General features: G+C 34.8%; 1 protein-coding gene across 1 annotated transcript in view; it reads right to left on the reverse strand.

Moving 5' to 3' along the window:
- HSD17B4 (hydroxysteroid 17-beta dehydrogenase 4) overlaps positions 1-16,685 on the reverse strand; it is a 96,624-nt gene that overhangs the window by 23,484 nt on the left and 56,455 nt on the right. Inside the window, 3 exon segments of the mRNA XM_017872335.1 lie at positions 3,597-3,662; positions 9,316-9,419; positions 15,542-15,613. Of these exon segments, the coding sequence (XP_017727824.1) occupies positions 3,597-3,662; positions 9,316-9,419; positions 15,542-15,613 (242 nt within the window).

Here is a 16,685-nt window from a genome sequence, read left to right on the forward strand (position 1 = left end):
AAAAAAAAAAAAAAAAAAAAAAAAAACCGGTAGTAGTTATAAATGTATGGTCATTTTTTTGGTTTCTCAATGATTTGTTTTTGATTCCCAATGATTTATCTCAAACTTTCACCCACAAACAATCAGTGAAGTGAAGGTGACACATACTGGAAACTAAAGACGATGGGTACTGTGGCAGCCTAGACAAAAAGTTCAAAGGAGTCTTCTGGAGCTGCGAGTGGGAGAATATGGCTGTCAGCAATACCTCTCACAGATTCTGAGACCAGAGGATGTACAAGAAGTTTTTTCTTTTAAAAGTTGACAATTGGTGTATCATACTGTGATCGTTTAGTAGAAGCAGAATTATAAAAAAATTATGATAATATTCTAGTGAAACTAAATTAAATGCTGGGACTCTTCTAGATGAGATGAATGCTTGTGTTGCTTTGATTCTTAATGACTTTACATGAGTTCTTTATGACCTAAAGGTCCAAATAAAAATAAGAGAGAAAGAACACTCTAGGAGATATGACTTGGTATTTGCAGCATCTGGAATGCAATCAGTCTCTGCATCTAAAATACAGAGTTGATCAGCAGTTCACTTTAGATGATCCCATCAGATAGTAAGCACTTCCTGGCAGTTAGGTGCAAGTGACTCAGATGGTCCAACCAGCATCCATGATCTTTCTAATAGCTTTGTGGCCCCACAAAGGGGTGTTCTAAATCTGCGAAGATCTCCCACTGGAAGACCTGTTTTTGAGCCTAGGTCTGTTTTCAGTTCAAGATGACAGTAATTGTAATAAAGAATTATATTTTACTGGACACTAGCACTGATATGCCAAATATTAACTTTACTTAATAGGATATGTTTAGTATAAGATATGTATCTGGGGAAACTATGGATATTTGTTCTCATTTTCCTCAAATACAAAGCCTGACATCTGATATTTACTTATTGTTTGGTCTTTCTAGATTATTGCAGTGGAACTGTCTATTAATAATTATGAAAAACTACAAAGTACACTTGTATTGTCATACTCATTTGTTTTGTTATGTTTTGTTTTGAGACAGGGTCTTGCTCTGTTACCCAGGCTGGAGTGCAATGGTGCAATCATAACTCACTGCAGCCTCGATTTTCCAGGCTCAAGTGATCCTCCACCTCAGCCTCCTGAGTAGCTGGGACAATAGGCGTACGCCACCATGCTCGGCTAATTTTTTATTATTATTACTTTTAGTGGAGACAAGGTTTTGCTGTGTTACCCAGGCTGGTCTCAAACTCCTGAGCCCAAGCAATTCTCCCACATCAGCCTCCCGAAGTGCTGGGATTTAAGGTGCGAGCCACTGTGCAGGCCTGCCATACTAGTTTGAAGATGAAGAAACTCTCCTCAAGACATTATAAACAGACATTCCAGAAGTGATACTGGTAGAGTTAAAAATATATAGTTGCCAGTTTTCTTAATGACTGAAAAGTTACTAAGTTAATATAAATACCTAACATAAAGTTTATGTATAATGGCATAATTTTTCCTCATTTCCATTTCTCTTAAAGATCTGCCCATGCACAATCATCCTACACTAGTCTCCAATGTGAGTGCTCTAATTCTTACCCCTTATACACACGTCATGCTCTTCTCCTCTCTTACACTCCATCATTACTTCTCAACACACTGCAAGCTCTACATATCCGGAGAGAGAACAACCCATATACCATCTCAGCAAAGTCCCATTTTTACTATTGAACCCTTCTATATGTCATTCCCTAATGTGTATCCCTTCTCTGAATGTCTGTTACACTTATACTACAAATCAAAGCCTTGTATTTAAACATTCATTGCTTGGAATAGGTACCCTAGTTATTTCAGACATCTACATCTTGAGTATCCAAGTGTTCCTTCCATTCCTTGAAAATAGATGACATTTCTTCTAAGTGACTTGTATTTCTTATAGCATGGATCTAATTTCAGATGTCCCACAAATTCCCTGAAATTTACAACAAAGTTTTATGCAAAATGTTTTTCAGGGAACTGGTATATAGCTTTCATCATATTTTCTAATTATCATACAATACAAAATGGCCAAGAACCTCTGCCAAATAATGAGTGCCTATTATTCACACAAAAAATATTGTTGATTTAAAAACTGTCTTTTGTCATGCAGCAAAATATTAAAACCTACCTCAAAACCAACAAAAAGTTTTCAGTCATCTGGGAAAAAAAAAAAAGAAAAGAAAGAAAACCCCTTCGTACTTACGGTGTGGTAGAAATTCAAAACTTTGAAACGTAGTGTGCAGCTTTTTTATTTACAGCAGATACATTTTTTTACTTCAGTGATAATAAAGGAGGTATTTCTTGGGTTTTTAAACCATTGAAACCATGAGCCTTTTCTGTTTTTTTAGTTACTCTAAACAGGAATTAGTTTCGTAAGTTAACCTTATGTAAACGATAAATGATGACGTTGATGTTCTCATAATGGATGGAAAAAATATTTAAAGGCAAGAATAAAGCAATTTATATTCCCTCCATCACCTGATTATATGGTACAGAAAAAAATTACATATGCACTAACTTTAATTCTCTCTGGCTCATGAGATTACATTTCTATTTGCTAGGAAACGTAAGTCCTGCGAAGTTTTCATAGCACACATACCAAAATTATTTTTTTAACTTTTAAGTTCAGGAGTACATGTGCAGGATTCTTACACAGGTAACTGTGTGTCATGGGGGTTTGTTGTGCATATTATTTAATTACCCAGGTATTAAACCTACTACCCATTAGTTATGTTTCCTGATCCTCTCCCTCCTCCTATCCTCTACCCTCTGGTAGGCCCCACTGTGTGTTGTTCTCCTCTAAAATACAACCAAAAAAAATTTTTAAGTGAACTTTATGAACAATTTGTTGTTATTACATGCTCACACACTGCATTACTCCAGAGGTTTAAGGATTTTATGCTATATCTGCATGGTTACTCTGCTGGCCATCTTAGAGAAGATTCTTGAAGTCTCTCAAAATAAACTTATTTTCTCACTTTTATGGTTGCTTTTGCTTCTTAAACAAATTTTTCTATGCTCACAGAATTTGTGAACTGACAGGACATTTTATCTCCTTCACCAGAGAACAAATTTTTTATGTCAAACAAAAAAGATTAAATCACCTACTGCTTCTAAGATGCTTTATTTGCCTGTCCTTTAAACTTGATATAAAATAATCTGTTTCCAAGCAGTGTGGCATTGCTTTCTTTCCCAAAGAGGAAAGGATGACTAATACTTGCCTTTTAACTATTTTTTATCCTGCACTTACTCTGAGGCTTTCATGAAATTCTTCACTCTTAAAGTGGGCAGCCTCTCCAAAGAAAGTACTCCATTACCAACAACATACAATGCTTTTTACATGGACTAATAAAAAACCATTTTATATTTTATTTTGGTATCTAGTGGGAAAACATGAATAACTAAAAATTTACAAAAAATAACTTGCAATCACAGGAAACATGTCTTTATGTTTATTATGTTGAACAGGCCCTACTTTTTAGATGCATAATGTTATACGGTAACAGAGTTACAAATTAACAAATGTCATCAACCAGATGGATTTATCATTTTTCAAAAATACAATCTTACCTGATTAAGAGAAGTGGTATCCGTAAGTACAGCATCAGGAGGTCTATTAGGTATGGCTACAGCTACCTAAAATTAAGACATGACATGTTAAATCTTAAATGCAAATTATCATTATTCTCTTTAACCAAACTAACATTTGATACACAACCATGTTTCAATACAATAAATGCTGCAAATTGGATAAAAGAACTTTAAAAAAAAATTCATGTTCAGGAAATAATGATATTTAAAATTTCATAACTCCTAGCTTCATCTACACTATGATTTGCCTGAAATGACCTTTTTAAATGTAAAGAATTATGTAATCAGATTCGTCCTCCAGGCCACAATGGAGAAAAAGTGAAGGACAGTTTTTCCCTATGTAAAAGACGAGAACAACTATAAGAATTAGACATACAATTCACATCTAAATTGATTCAGTCTTTAAAACTGGTCTTTTAAATCCTTGCATATTTTAATTTGCCATCTTAACAACAGTTACCAAAAATATTTGAATTATTATGATCCCTTAATGCCAACACTTAAAACTCCTTTTGATGAAAAGTCTGCAACATCTACAATGTGTAAGTATCTGAGTGCCAGTTTATGGTTGATTTAAACCAAAGTAAACATAAAAAAATCAAGTAGTTATTATCTACTTTTCAATAATTTATAACAGAGGCAAAATTTTATTATTCATTTATTCTCAATTAGGTAAATTTTCCACAATAAAGTTTTATCCTTTTAAAGAGTTAAGAAATCTGTGATTTTCTTTACTAAAATGCCACGCTTAGATATATTCCCAAACTTATCCTCACAAACTCCCCACACCCAAAACATAAAAAAAGATCATGGGGGACGCTGCTGCTTCTAAAGACAAACAAAAGGCAGCCTGCTGTTTTCAAAATCCTTGCATGAATTACACTCCTTTGCTTCAGTTGTATCCAGTGTATTTTGCAGGTTTTATTTGTATATTTATTTTCAATGCATTCTACTAGGTTTTGGAGGACCTGACTTCAATCTATAGGTCCTGAGCAGTCTTTTAAAATTTCTGAGTACCAAGAGTTCTCTGAACCTGTCTTGATTCTGAGGGCAGCCTGATTAAAAATAAATAAATGAAAATTAAAAATTAAAAAATTTTGAGTACCTTTTATTCCACAAAATCCATTGTATGCCATGTATACAAAGGTCATTTAAGATGGACAGTGCTGCCATGGTAGTTTTACTGTTAACAGACTAGAAACTCGTTTATGGCACAGGGCTTCACCACGACTTGATATCATCTCTGATTTTTTTCTCAAAGCAACAAGTGATACTTGTGAAAAGTGCTCAGAGAATGGTATCTAGTTTAGATTATTTTCTGGTCTACAATAATTCATTATTGCCCAATATTAAAAAGAACATACAGGGAGCCCAAGGTGGATAGGACACCTGAGGTGAGGAGTTCGAGACCAGCCTGGCCAACAAGGTGAAACCCCATCTCTACTAAAAACACAAAAATTAGCCAGGCATGGTGGTAGGCGCCTGTAATCCCAGCTACTTGGGAGACTGAGGTAGGAGGATCACTTGAGCCCAGGAGGCAGAGGTTGCAGTGAGCTGAGATCGTACCACTGCACTCCAGGCTGGGCGATACAGCAAGACTCCATCTCAAAAGAAAAAAAAAAAGAACATACAGTTAAAAGGAAAACAAATAGTGTGTTATATTTACTTCATCTAATACAGCCTCAGACTTGTATTATTTTACCCTTTCTAAAATAACATCTTCACTAAAAGCTTACAAGTTTTAAGAGTGAATATAACATTTCCAAGCTTTTCATTCAGACAATGCCACTGCATATGTTTGTGCAGTGCATAACTTGCCTTAGGGTTCTTAACAACTCATAATTTGCTACCGGTGAATAGATACAACCTCACATAAATTATACTCAGTTAATACCTGTCCAGGTAATTTTTTCACATCCAAGCAATAAGTGAGCACAATTTTTTTTTTTAAATGTGGGCCCGGGACATTGTTTTCATATAGTATTGATCAATATTAATTTTTCAAACAGCTTTACTGACCAATACACATATAATTCGCCCATTTAAAATGTAAAATCCAGTGATTTTTAGTATATTCGCAGAGCTGTCCAACCATCACCAGAATCAACTTAAGCACATTTTCATGTCCCCAAAAGAAAACCTACACTCATCAGTAGTCACTCTATTGTCTCCTTTCTCCTCCAGCCCCTGGCAACCTCTAATCTACTTTGTGACTCTACAGATTTGCCTATCCTGGGTATTCCACATAAATACAGTATGTGGTCACTTGCTATCAATCTGAAGAACTTTCTTTAGTATTTCTTGTAAGGCAAGACTGCTAACAACAAATCCTCTCAGTTTTTGTTGTCCAGAAATGTCTATTTTGCATTCATTTTGGAAAGATCATTTTGCTGGTTATAAAATTATTGGTTTTTTTTTTTTTTCCTTTCAGCACTCTGAATACATTAGCCTACTATCTTTTGACTTCCATTGTTCCTGATGAGAAGTCAGAAGTCAGCTCTTAATCTTATTGGGGTTCCTTTGTAAGTAATGAGTCATTTTTTCTGTCATTTTCAACATTTTCTTTTTGTTTCTGGCTTTCAACACTTTTACTACAATGAAGAGAATATGGATCTCTTTAAATATATAATCTATTTGGAGTTGACTGAGCTTCTTGGATGTATAATGTTTTTCATAAAAAGCCATTATTTCCTCAAAATTTTTTTCTACTCCTTTCTCTCTATCTGATACACCCATTATATGAATGTTAGTGTGCTTAATGATATTCCACCTTTCTCTAAGGCTCTTCATTCTTTTTCCTTCTCTTCACTGTGGTTCTCACTGTTTTTTAGTTTGTATAATCACTGTCAATCTATCTTTAAGCTTTTTTGATTCTTTCTTCTGTCAGCTCAAATCTACATTTGGCCCTTCAACAGTAAATTTGTCATTTCAGTTATTCTACTTTCAGCTCCAAAACTTCTATTTGGGTCTTTGTAATAATTTATATATATTTAGTAACATTTAAGCATGGTTTCCTTTAATTCTTTGAATATAATTACAGCAGATGTTTTGAAGTCTGTCTACTAAGTCCTCTCAAAGGCAGTTTCTGTTGCCTGCTTGTTTTTTCCCTCTATGCATCACACTCTCCTGTTTCTTCCATGTCTAATAATTTTTTGTTGCTAACTGGGAATTTCAGATAATAGATTATAACAACTCTAGACACTAATCCCCCACCCCTTCCAGGGCTTGTTTCTATTGTTTATTTATTTAGTAACTTAGCTAGACTCTTACATGTGAGTCTATTCTCCCAACAATGTGCAGCCTCTGATATTGCTCCTCAGAGGGTGCGCCTTGAGTCTGTGCAGTTACCCTAGGATGACACTGGTTTTAGCAGGACTCTCTTTGACTGTCTCTCCTTGGTCGTTCTATTAAACTGTCTGCCTCTTTTGGTATCACACCCAGTTGTTAGGTTCCATTAATTGCCAGATGACTGTTCTATTTTTTTCAACAGGGTCCTGGGATATAAATTGTTCAACAATCTAATCCAATTAAATTCAAGTCTCTTTGCAAGGGTAGTCATTGAGGCCAGTCTTTGAGGTTTGTTACAATCCCAGAAGGGCTTTTCTTAGCTATCTCTTTCCCTGGTTCTTTCTAGTAAACGTCTAGCTAGGCCACACTCTTTAGCTTCTGCTGTTAATGGAACTACCAGCCTTCTCTTAATTGCTTATCACTACAGTCACACCTTGTTTTTGAGGGCATCCTTGAGCTTGAAATTCCAAATACTCAGTTACAAAAAGAGTCTGTTTCCTTGAGAAGAGGGTCAGAGCTTTGTGTTACTACAGGCTTCCTCTCCTTCTAGGCAGAACTTCTGCAGGAATGGTGACATACTTCTCTCCAAGTGATACACTTGCTTTACAAGAATGAACCAGGGCAGGTATAGTGGCTGCTGTTCTTCTCAGCTGGCTCTCCAGCCATGGAACCTCCATGCTACGGGAAAGCAAGGGGCAAGTGCAATCAGGGCCCCAGTATTCTTAGCCTGCCACAGGTAGGGTAAAGTTTCCACTCTGTAAGTAGGGGCTGGATGGAGAAATAGAGTCTCACAAGTCAGTCACTTTTACCTGAAATAGAGCATCTGCAATTCAGAGCTAGTGAGAAGGATAAGAAAAGTTAATAGCCTGCCCCTCCTGGGAAGACAGCATGGCAGAGGTCTCCTACATTCTTGGCTGCAAACGCCTGGGGTATAGTTTCTGTCATGCTCAGCCAGGAGAGGAAGAACAAAGGGAGGGGTTGTGGTTTAAATGCCACACAGTCTCACTGTTCTTACCAAAATACAATAGATTTTCTTGAATAAATGTTTCTTTGCTTGCTCTATACCCTTAGGACAATTTCCAGAGACATTAAATAGCTGTGTTTTAAAATAACTTTTTACAAGTCATGGTTGTTTCACTGACAAGAAAGTTCAAGGAGCTTCTTATGCCACCATTCCAGAAGTCTTTTCCCAATACTGCTTTAAATAATACTTTATTTACTACAGAAGAATATTCACTACAGTATAATCTTATTGCCACAAATAATTTAAAGGTAAAGCCAGATTAATGTGAAATCCAAATTATTAAATATTGTTAGGAAAAAATGTTTTTAGAATCTGAGAACAAAAGAATAACCAGAATTATCTTGCATAAGAGAAATACTTAGGTCTGTTAATAAATGAAGGTTTTAATCCATATAAGGATCACTTGTGTTCAATTTTTCTAAAAACTTTTGGGATCTGCAAAGATTGTACAAGAAAATGACAAATATTCCCACAATTATTTCAGATACATTATACTTAACTCAGCAAGGCTTTTCTATATATAAAATATGTTGTATATAGAATACATAAACATGAACAGCACTTCCAATTCAAGGAATGCACTCTAATTCAAAGTACTGATTACCAAGTCTCTACACTGTAAGGTTACATATATGGTAATATAAGATCAATATACAGTTGACCCTTAAACAATGTAGGGCTTGGGAGCACTGAATATGCAGTCAAAAATTCACATATAACTTTTGACTCCAATAACATAAACCATCAATTGACACATATTTTGTGTTATATTATTATATTCTGTATTATTACAATAAAATAAGCTAGGAAAATAGCTGCTGCCTCGTCTGAAATCAGCACATCCCATGGAGGAAGGAGTCCTGCTTTGCTGCATCGTCTATCCCAGGGTTTAATGTTGGTAAATGAGTAACTCTAGCATTTGAACAAGGCTCCCTAGGACTCCTGCAGCCGTTGACCAAGCCCAGGGACGTAATTGAATCTGGAGTTTCCTGGGGCCTTGTTTTGAAAAAGACTTGACATACACATAGAAAGAAAGGCATAGAAACAAATGTTCACTTGTCTCTGCGAAAAAAATAATAATAATAATAAGCTAGGAAAAAGAAAATGTCACGAAAATCATAAAAACATGAAAGAATATTTACTATTCAGTAAGTGGAAGCAGATCATCATAAAGGTCTTCATCCTCATCATCTTCACATTGGGTAGGCTGAGGAGGAGGAGGAGGAAGAAGAGGGGTTGGTCTTGCTGTGCCAGGGGTGGCAGATGTGTAAGAAAATCTGCCTATAAGAGGGCTCATGCAGTTCAAACTCATGCTGTTCAAGTCTCAATTGTATAGATAAGAATCCTTAACTACACATATATTTTGCTTATAAAGCCATCCCTTACCTTGACTTTGTCTGATGTCCGTTTTCCACCAAAGCCTCCAGAGCCAACAAGAAAGAGAGAGAACTGATTGTGGCATATAAGTTCCTTCTCAGAATAAGAATAGACTGAAAAGTAAATAAAAGAAAAAATAAAAGAAGTTACTACCAAAAAACATAACTAGTTAACCAAGATAGGTTCAACAATTCCTGTCAAGGTTTCAAAAACAAAATCCAATTACTGAAAGAGTTCTAACATGTAAAGGTGTCCAAGTTTGGATTACAAAGCATTCATTTTAATCCATTCATACCAGATTCTGAAAGGCAGAGAGAAGAGGAGTTTCAAAAATCCTTTCTTAACTATGAAATAGCAGTTCTTTCACTTTTCTTAAGGCTCTCCAACTGCTATTCAGATTCCAATTATTTCCACCTTAAACATTTCAAATAATCCCACTACCTGTACTTAACCACACTCGAACTTACAAACATTCTGCCAAAGCAGTCAAGAAGAGCATGGAGAGGAAATAAGTGGGAATGAAGGTATAAGCCACATGAGGGCAGGATCATGGCTGTTCTGCTCACTCTTTATTTTCCCATCAACTAGAATAGTTCCTGTGCAGAAAAAAGGGCACCTATAAGTGTTTATTAATTAATAAATCAGTGAATAAATGATATGAGTGAGCAAGTGAGCAAGTAATGAATAAGACAGCTGTCCCTCTATTTACTAACTTACTAGGGACAGATTATTATCTGTTTCATATCTAGCTCAGCAAACGTAGAAATATGATTTTAAATTGCATACTAAAGAAAAATCTAATTATAACCAAAAATAAGGAAAGGCATGTCAATGTATTTCAAATAAGATTTTATTTTATCACACAGGCAATTGAATAACTAATTTCACCCATACTTTGTCTACAAATTCTAATATACTAAGGACCATTACCAAGTTGTATTTCAATAAATGGAACAGATCAAGAGAGAACAGTAAAATTAAAGCAATGTTTCTGCAGGACTTTTTTTTTTTTTGGTATATTACATTTGGTACAATGGTGAGAAGACTAAAAGAGAACTGGGAGTATAGTAGCCAAGTGTTGGCCGATATCTGGAATGACAAGTATGAAAACCTAAAAGAGAAGAGAAAGGAAGAGAAAAGGAGGAGAAGAAAGATAAAACATACATAATATTTAAGAGCATCAAAATGTTCTCAATTGATTATTAAGCAAAATAAAGTAAGTTCCAAAACAGCATATACAGTATAACCTCCTATGTATTTACAACAAAATGATAAACTTATATTCCAAATATTAAATAATGTCAAACTTTATACTGTTCTTAGTTTCCAAAATTACTGACAACAAATATCTACTTTTTTGTTCTTAAACTTTAAAACTTGCAAATTTTAAATTTATAAATCTAAATTTAATTTTAAAATTTAATTTTAAAATTTACAAACTTTAAGCATCGTATCTTTATCTTATGTTTAATTACTAGCATTTCAACATTTATTAAACTACTATAATCTTTTTTCCCCACTGCAAATAAAATGTGGCTGTGGTGTTTAAACCACATCGTAAGTTCAAGTCTAGAAATTTATAAAAGCGTAAGTCTAGGAGCCTAACTACCATTTATAAGAATAATTCAGTGGTCAAATATGTTCCAAGGTCCAAACAGCTAACACATTAAAGAATATCTAAAATACAGCCTAACTGTCAAGTGAGGACTATCTAATATTCCTTCCTGCCAAAACATAACTCCAGCAAGCTTAATTCTCCTCTACATTATCAATACCCTTGTGCTTTCTCACATTTCTCACCCTTGTGCTTTGGTTATGTTGTTTTAAATCCAATGAAATGCCTCACCCTTCCCAGCCTGAGCCCAGAAATTCCCCTCCTTCTTCATTTTCTTAAAGAGTTTAAAATGCTTATCTTGTTTTCTTACAAATTGGAAAACAAATACTAACTTATTAATCAACTTCTGTGGTGAAGTACTATGTCATACACAAAGCCTATCAATCTAATAATATTATAAGAATTGTAAATAAATTACCATCCATAATAATCACTACACCGGATCCTTTATCTAGGACATCAGCAACAACTGCTTCACATTTTAATTTTCCTAGAAAGAAAAGTAAAAGAAATACAGTATCTTAAAACCAAAGATTACTATAATAAGCTGTGAAAGAATTTAATAGCATTTCCACTGTAAGCTCAGCAAAACTAGAAAACTATGGTTTGAAATAATGTTCCTGAACAACAGATGCTGGAGAGGATGTAGAGAAATAGGAATACTTTTACACTGTTCGAAGGAGTGTAAATTAGTTCAACCACTGTGGAAGACAGTGTGGCGATTCCTCAAGGATCTAGAACTAGAAATACCATTTGACCCAGCAAACCCATTACTGGGTATATACCCAAAGGATTATAAATCATGCTGCTATAAAGACACATGCACACGTGTATTTATTGCGGCACTATTCACAATACCAAAGACTTGGAATCAATCCAAATGTCCATCAATGATAGACTGGATTAAGAAAATGTGGCACATATACACCATGGAATACTATGCAGCCATAAAAAAGAATGAGTTCATGTCCTTTGCAGGGACATGGATGAAGCTGGAAACCATCATTCTCAGCAAACTATCACAAGATCAGAAAACCAAACACCACATGTTCTCACTCGTAAGTGGGAGTTGAACAATGAGATCACATGGACACAGGGAGGGGAGCATCACACACTGGGGTCTGTCAAGGGGTGGGAGGAAGGGGAGGGATAATATTAGGAGAAATACCTAATACAGGTGACGCATTGATGGGTGCAGCAAACCCCACCATGGCACGTGTATACCTGTTTAACAAAACTGCATGTTGTGCACATGTACCCCAGAACTTAAAGTATAATAAAAATAATAATGTTCCTGAACTCACTAGAAAAAATAATTCAACATTAAAAGCAGTCAGAATACCTGAATCACTAAATTTCAAACATCAATATTTCACACATTAGATTTTTTAAAATAACCACTGGCAATGTCAAGGATCCTTCTTGGTCTCTTTTGATCCTGTTATTCAACAAACATTTGTTGAGCATACAACCAATAGCATTTACCCCATTTTTTCTTAAATTTCTATTCAACACAGTACTGTAAGTCCTACCCAGAGCAATGAGGCAAGAAAAAAAAAACTTTTTTTAAGACATCCAAATAGGAAAAGAAGTCAAATTATCTGTCTTCACCAATGATATGATTCTATACCTAGAAAACACTAATGACTCCATCTACCAAAAGGCTCCTAGAACTCATATAATGAGTCAAGTAAAAGTTTCAGGACACAAAATCAATGAACAAAAAAAAGAGTAGCATTTCCATACACCAATAATATTCAAGTTGAGAGCCAAATCAAGAATGCAATCTCATTTACAATAGCCACAAAAAAAATAAAATATCTAGGAATACATCTAACCAAGGCGGTGAAAGATCTCTATAGGAGAACTATAAAACACTGCTGAAAGAAATCACAGATAACACAAACAAATGGAAAAACATTCCATACTCATGGGTTGGAAGAATCAATATTGTTAAAATGGTGGTACTATTTAAAGCAATCTGAGGATTCGATGCTGTTCCTATGAAACTACCAATGTCATTTTTTACAGAATTAGAAAAAATTATTCTAAAATTCATATGGTACCAGAAAGAGCCAGAATAGTCAAAGCAATCCTAAGTAAAAAAAACAAAGCTGGAGGTATCACATTACCTGACTTGAAACTATACTATAAAACTACAGTAAACCAAAACAGCATGGCACTGGTACAAGAAAAGTCCAGTGGAAAAGAACAGAGAACCCAGAAGTAAATCCACACACCTACAACCATCTGATCTTTGACAAAGTTGACAAATACAGGGAATGGGGAAAGGACTCCCTATTCAATAAACAGTGCTGGGATAACTGGCTAGCCATATGCAGAAAAATGAAATTAGACTCCCACCTTTCATCATATACAAAAATTAACTCAAGATGGATTAAATATTTAGATGTAAGACCTCAAAGTACTAAAATTCTAGAATAAAACCTAGGAAATACCATTCTGGACATCAGCCTTAGGAAATAATTTACGGCTAAGTCCTCAAAAGCAATTACAACCAAAACAAACATTAACAAGTAGGACCTAATTCAACCATGAACAGAGTAAACAGACAACCTAAAGAATGAGAGAAAATATTCTCAAACTATGTATCCAAGAGAGATCTAATATCTAGAATCTATGAGAAACATAGTTCAACAAGCAAAAAACAAATAATCTCACTAAGAAATTGGCAAAGGACATGAACAGACACTTCTCAAAAGAAGACACACAAGTGGTCAACAAACAAACAAAAAATGCTTCACAACACTAATCATCAGAGAAATGCAAATCAAAACCACAATGAGACACCATCTCACATCAGTCAGAATGGCTATTCCTAAAGTCAAAAAAAAACAGATGCTGGTTAGGCTGCAGATAAAAGAGAACATTATTTACACACTGTTGGAGAGAATGTAAATTAGTTCAGCTACCATGAAAAGCAGTCTGGAGATTTCTCAAAGAACTTAAAACAGAACTATCATTTGACCCAGCAATCTCATTACTAGCTATATACCCAAAGGAAAAGAAATCATTCCACCAAAAAGACACATGCACTCATATGCTCACTGCAGCACTGTTCACAATAGCAAAGACAGGGAATCAATCTAAGTGCCCATCAATGGTGAAATGGATAAAGAAAATGTGGTACATAGATACCACAGAATACTACACAGCCATGAAAAAGAACTAAATCGTGCTCCGCCGCAACATGGATGCAGCTGGACATCATTATCCTAAGCGAATTAATGCAGGAACAAAAAAACAAATACCACATGTTTTCACTTATAAATGGGAGCTGAACTCTGGGTACATGTGGACATAAAGATGGGAACAACAGACAATGGGAACTACTAGAATAGGGAAAGCAAGACCTGAAAAACTACCTGTTAGGTACTATGCTCACTACCCAAGTGATGGGATCTTTCATATCCCAAACCTCAGCATCACACAATACACCCATGTAACAAATCTGCACAGGTACCTCTTAAATCTAAAATAAAACTTAAAATTACTTTTTAAAATAATAAAGTTTTATAAAACCAAAAAAAAAAAAAAAAAAANTTTCTGCAGGACTTTTTTTTTTTTTGGTATATTACATTTGGTACAATGGTGAGAAGACTAAAAGAGAACTGGGAGTATAGTAGCCAAGTGTTGGCCGATATCTGGAATGACAAGTATGAAAACCTAAAAAGAGAAGAGAAAGGAAGAGAAAAAGGAGGAGAAGAAAGATAAAAACATACATAATATTTAAGAGCATCAAAAATGTTCTCAATTGATTATTAAGCAAAAATAAAGTAAGTTCCAAAACAGCATATACAGTATAACCTCCTATGTATTTACAACAAAAATGATAAACTTATATTCCAAATATTAAATAATGTCAAACTTTATACTGTTCTTAGTTTCCAAAATTACTGACAACAAATATCTACTTTTTTGTTCTTAAACTTTAAAACTTGCAAATTTTAAATTTATAAATCTAAATTTAATTTTTAAAATTTAATTTTTAAAATTTACAAACTTTAAGCATCGTATCTTTATCTTATGTTTAATTACTAGCATTTCAACATTTATTAAACTACTATAATCTTTTTTCCCCACTGCAAATAAAATGTGGCTGTGGTGTTTAAACCACATCGTAAGTTCAAGTCTAGAAATTTATAAAAGCGTAAGTCTAGGAGCCTAACTACCATTTATAAGAATAATTCAGTGGTCAAATATGTTCCAAGGTCCAAACAGCTAACACATTAAAGAATATCTAAAATACAGCCTAACTGTCAAGTGAGGACTATCTAATATTCCTTCCTGCCAAAAACATAACTCCAGCAAGCTTAATTCTCCTCTACATTATCAATACCCTTGTGCTTTCTCACATTTCTCACCCTTGTGCTTTGGTTATGTTGTTTTAAATCCAATGAAATGCCTCACCCTTCCCAGCCTGAGCCCAGAAATTCCCCTCCTTCTTCATTTTTCTTAAAGAGTTTAAAAATGCTTATCTTGTTTTCTTACAAATTGGAAAACAAATACTAACTTATTAATCAACTTCTGTGGTGAAGTACTATGTCATACACAAAGCCTATCAATCTAATAATATTATAAGAATTGTAAATAAATTACCATCCATAATAATCACTACACCGGATCCTTTATCTAGGACATCAGCAACAACTGCTTCACATTTTAATTTTCCTAGAAAGAAAAGTAAAAGAAATACAGTATCTTAAAAACCAAAGATTACTATAATAAGCTGTGAAAGAATTTAATAGCATTTCCACTGTAAGCTCAGCAAAACTAGAAAACTATGGTTTGAAATAATGTTCCTGAACAACAGATGCTGGAGAGGATGTAGAGAAATAGGAATACTTTTACACTGTTCGAAGGAGTGTAAATTAGTTCAACCACTGTGGAAGACAGTGTGGCGATTCCTCAAGGATCTAGAACTAGAAATACCATTTGACCCAGCAAACCCATTACTGGGTATATACCCAAAGGATTATAAATCATGCTGCTATAAAGACACATGCACACGTGTATTTATTGCGGCACTATTCACAATACCAAAGACTTGGAATCAATCCAAATGTCCATCAATGATAGACTGGATTAAGAAAATGTGGCACATATACACCATGGAATACTATGCAGCCATAAAAAAGAATGAGTTCATGTCCTTTGCAGGGACATGGATGAAGCTGGAAACCATCATTCTCAGCAAACTATCACAAGATCAGAAAACCAAACACCACATGTTCTCACTCGTAAGTGGGAGTTGAACAATGAGATCACATGGACACAGGGAGGGGAGCATCACACACTGGGGTCTGTCAAGGGGTGGGAGGAAGGGGAGGGATAATATTAGGAGAAATACCTAATACAGGTGACGCATTGATGGGTGCAGCAAACCCCACCATGGCACGTGTATACCTGTTTAACAAAACTGCATGTTGTGCACATGTACCCCAGAACTTAAAGTATAATAAAATAATAATGTTCCTGAACTCACTAGAAAAAATAATTCAACATTAAAAGCAGTCAGAATACCTGAATCACTAAATTTCAAACATCAATATTTCACACATTAGATTTTTTAAAATAACCACTGGCAATGTCAAGGATCCTTCTTGGTCTCTTTTGATCCTGTTATTCAACAAACATTTGTTGAGCATACAACCAATAGCATTTACCCCATTTTTTCTTAAATTTCTATTCAACACAGTACTGTAAGTCCTACCCAGAGCAATGAGGCAAGAAAAAAAAAACT

This window comes from Rhinopithecus bieti, unplaced genomic scaffold (genome assembly GCF_001698545.2).
Source record: "Rhinopithecus bieti isolate Rb0 unplaced genomic scaffold, ASM169854v2 scaffold_6439, whole genome shotgun sequence".
NCBI lineage: Eukaryota > Metazoa > Chordata > Mammalia > Primates > Cercopithecidae > Rhinopithecus > Rhinopithecus bieti.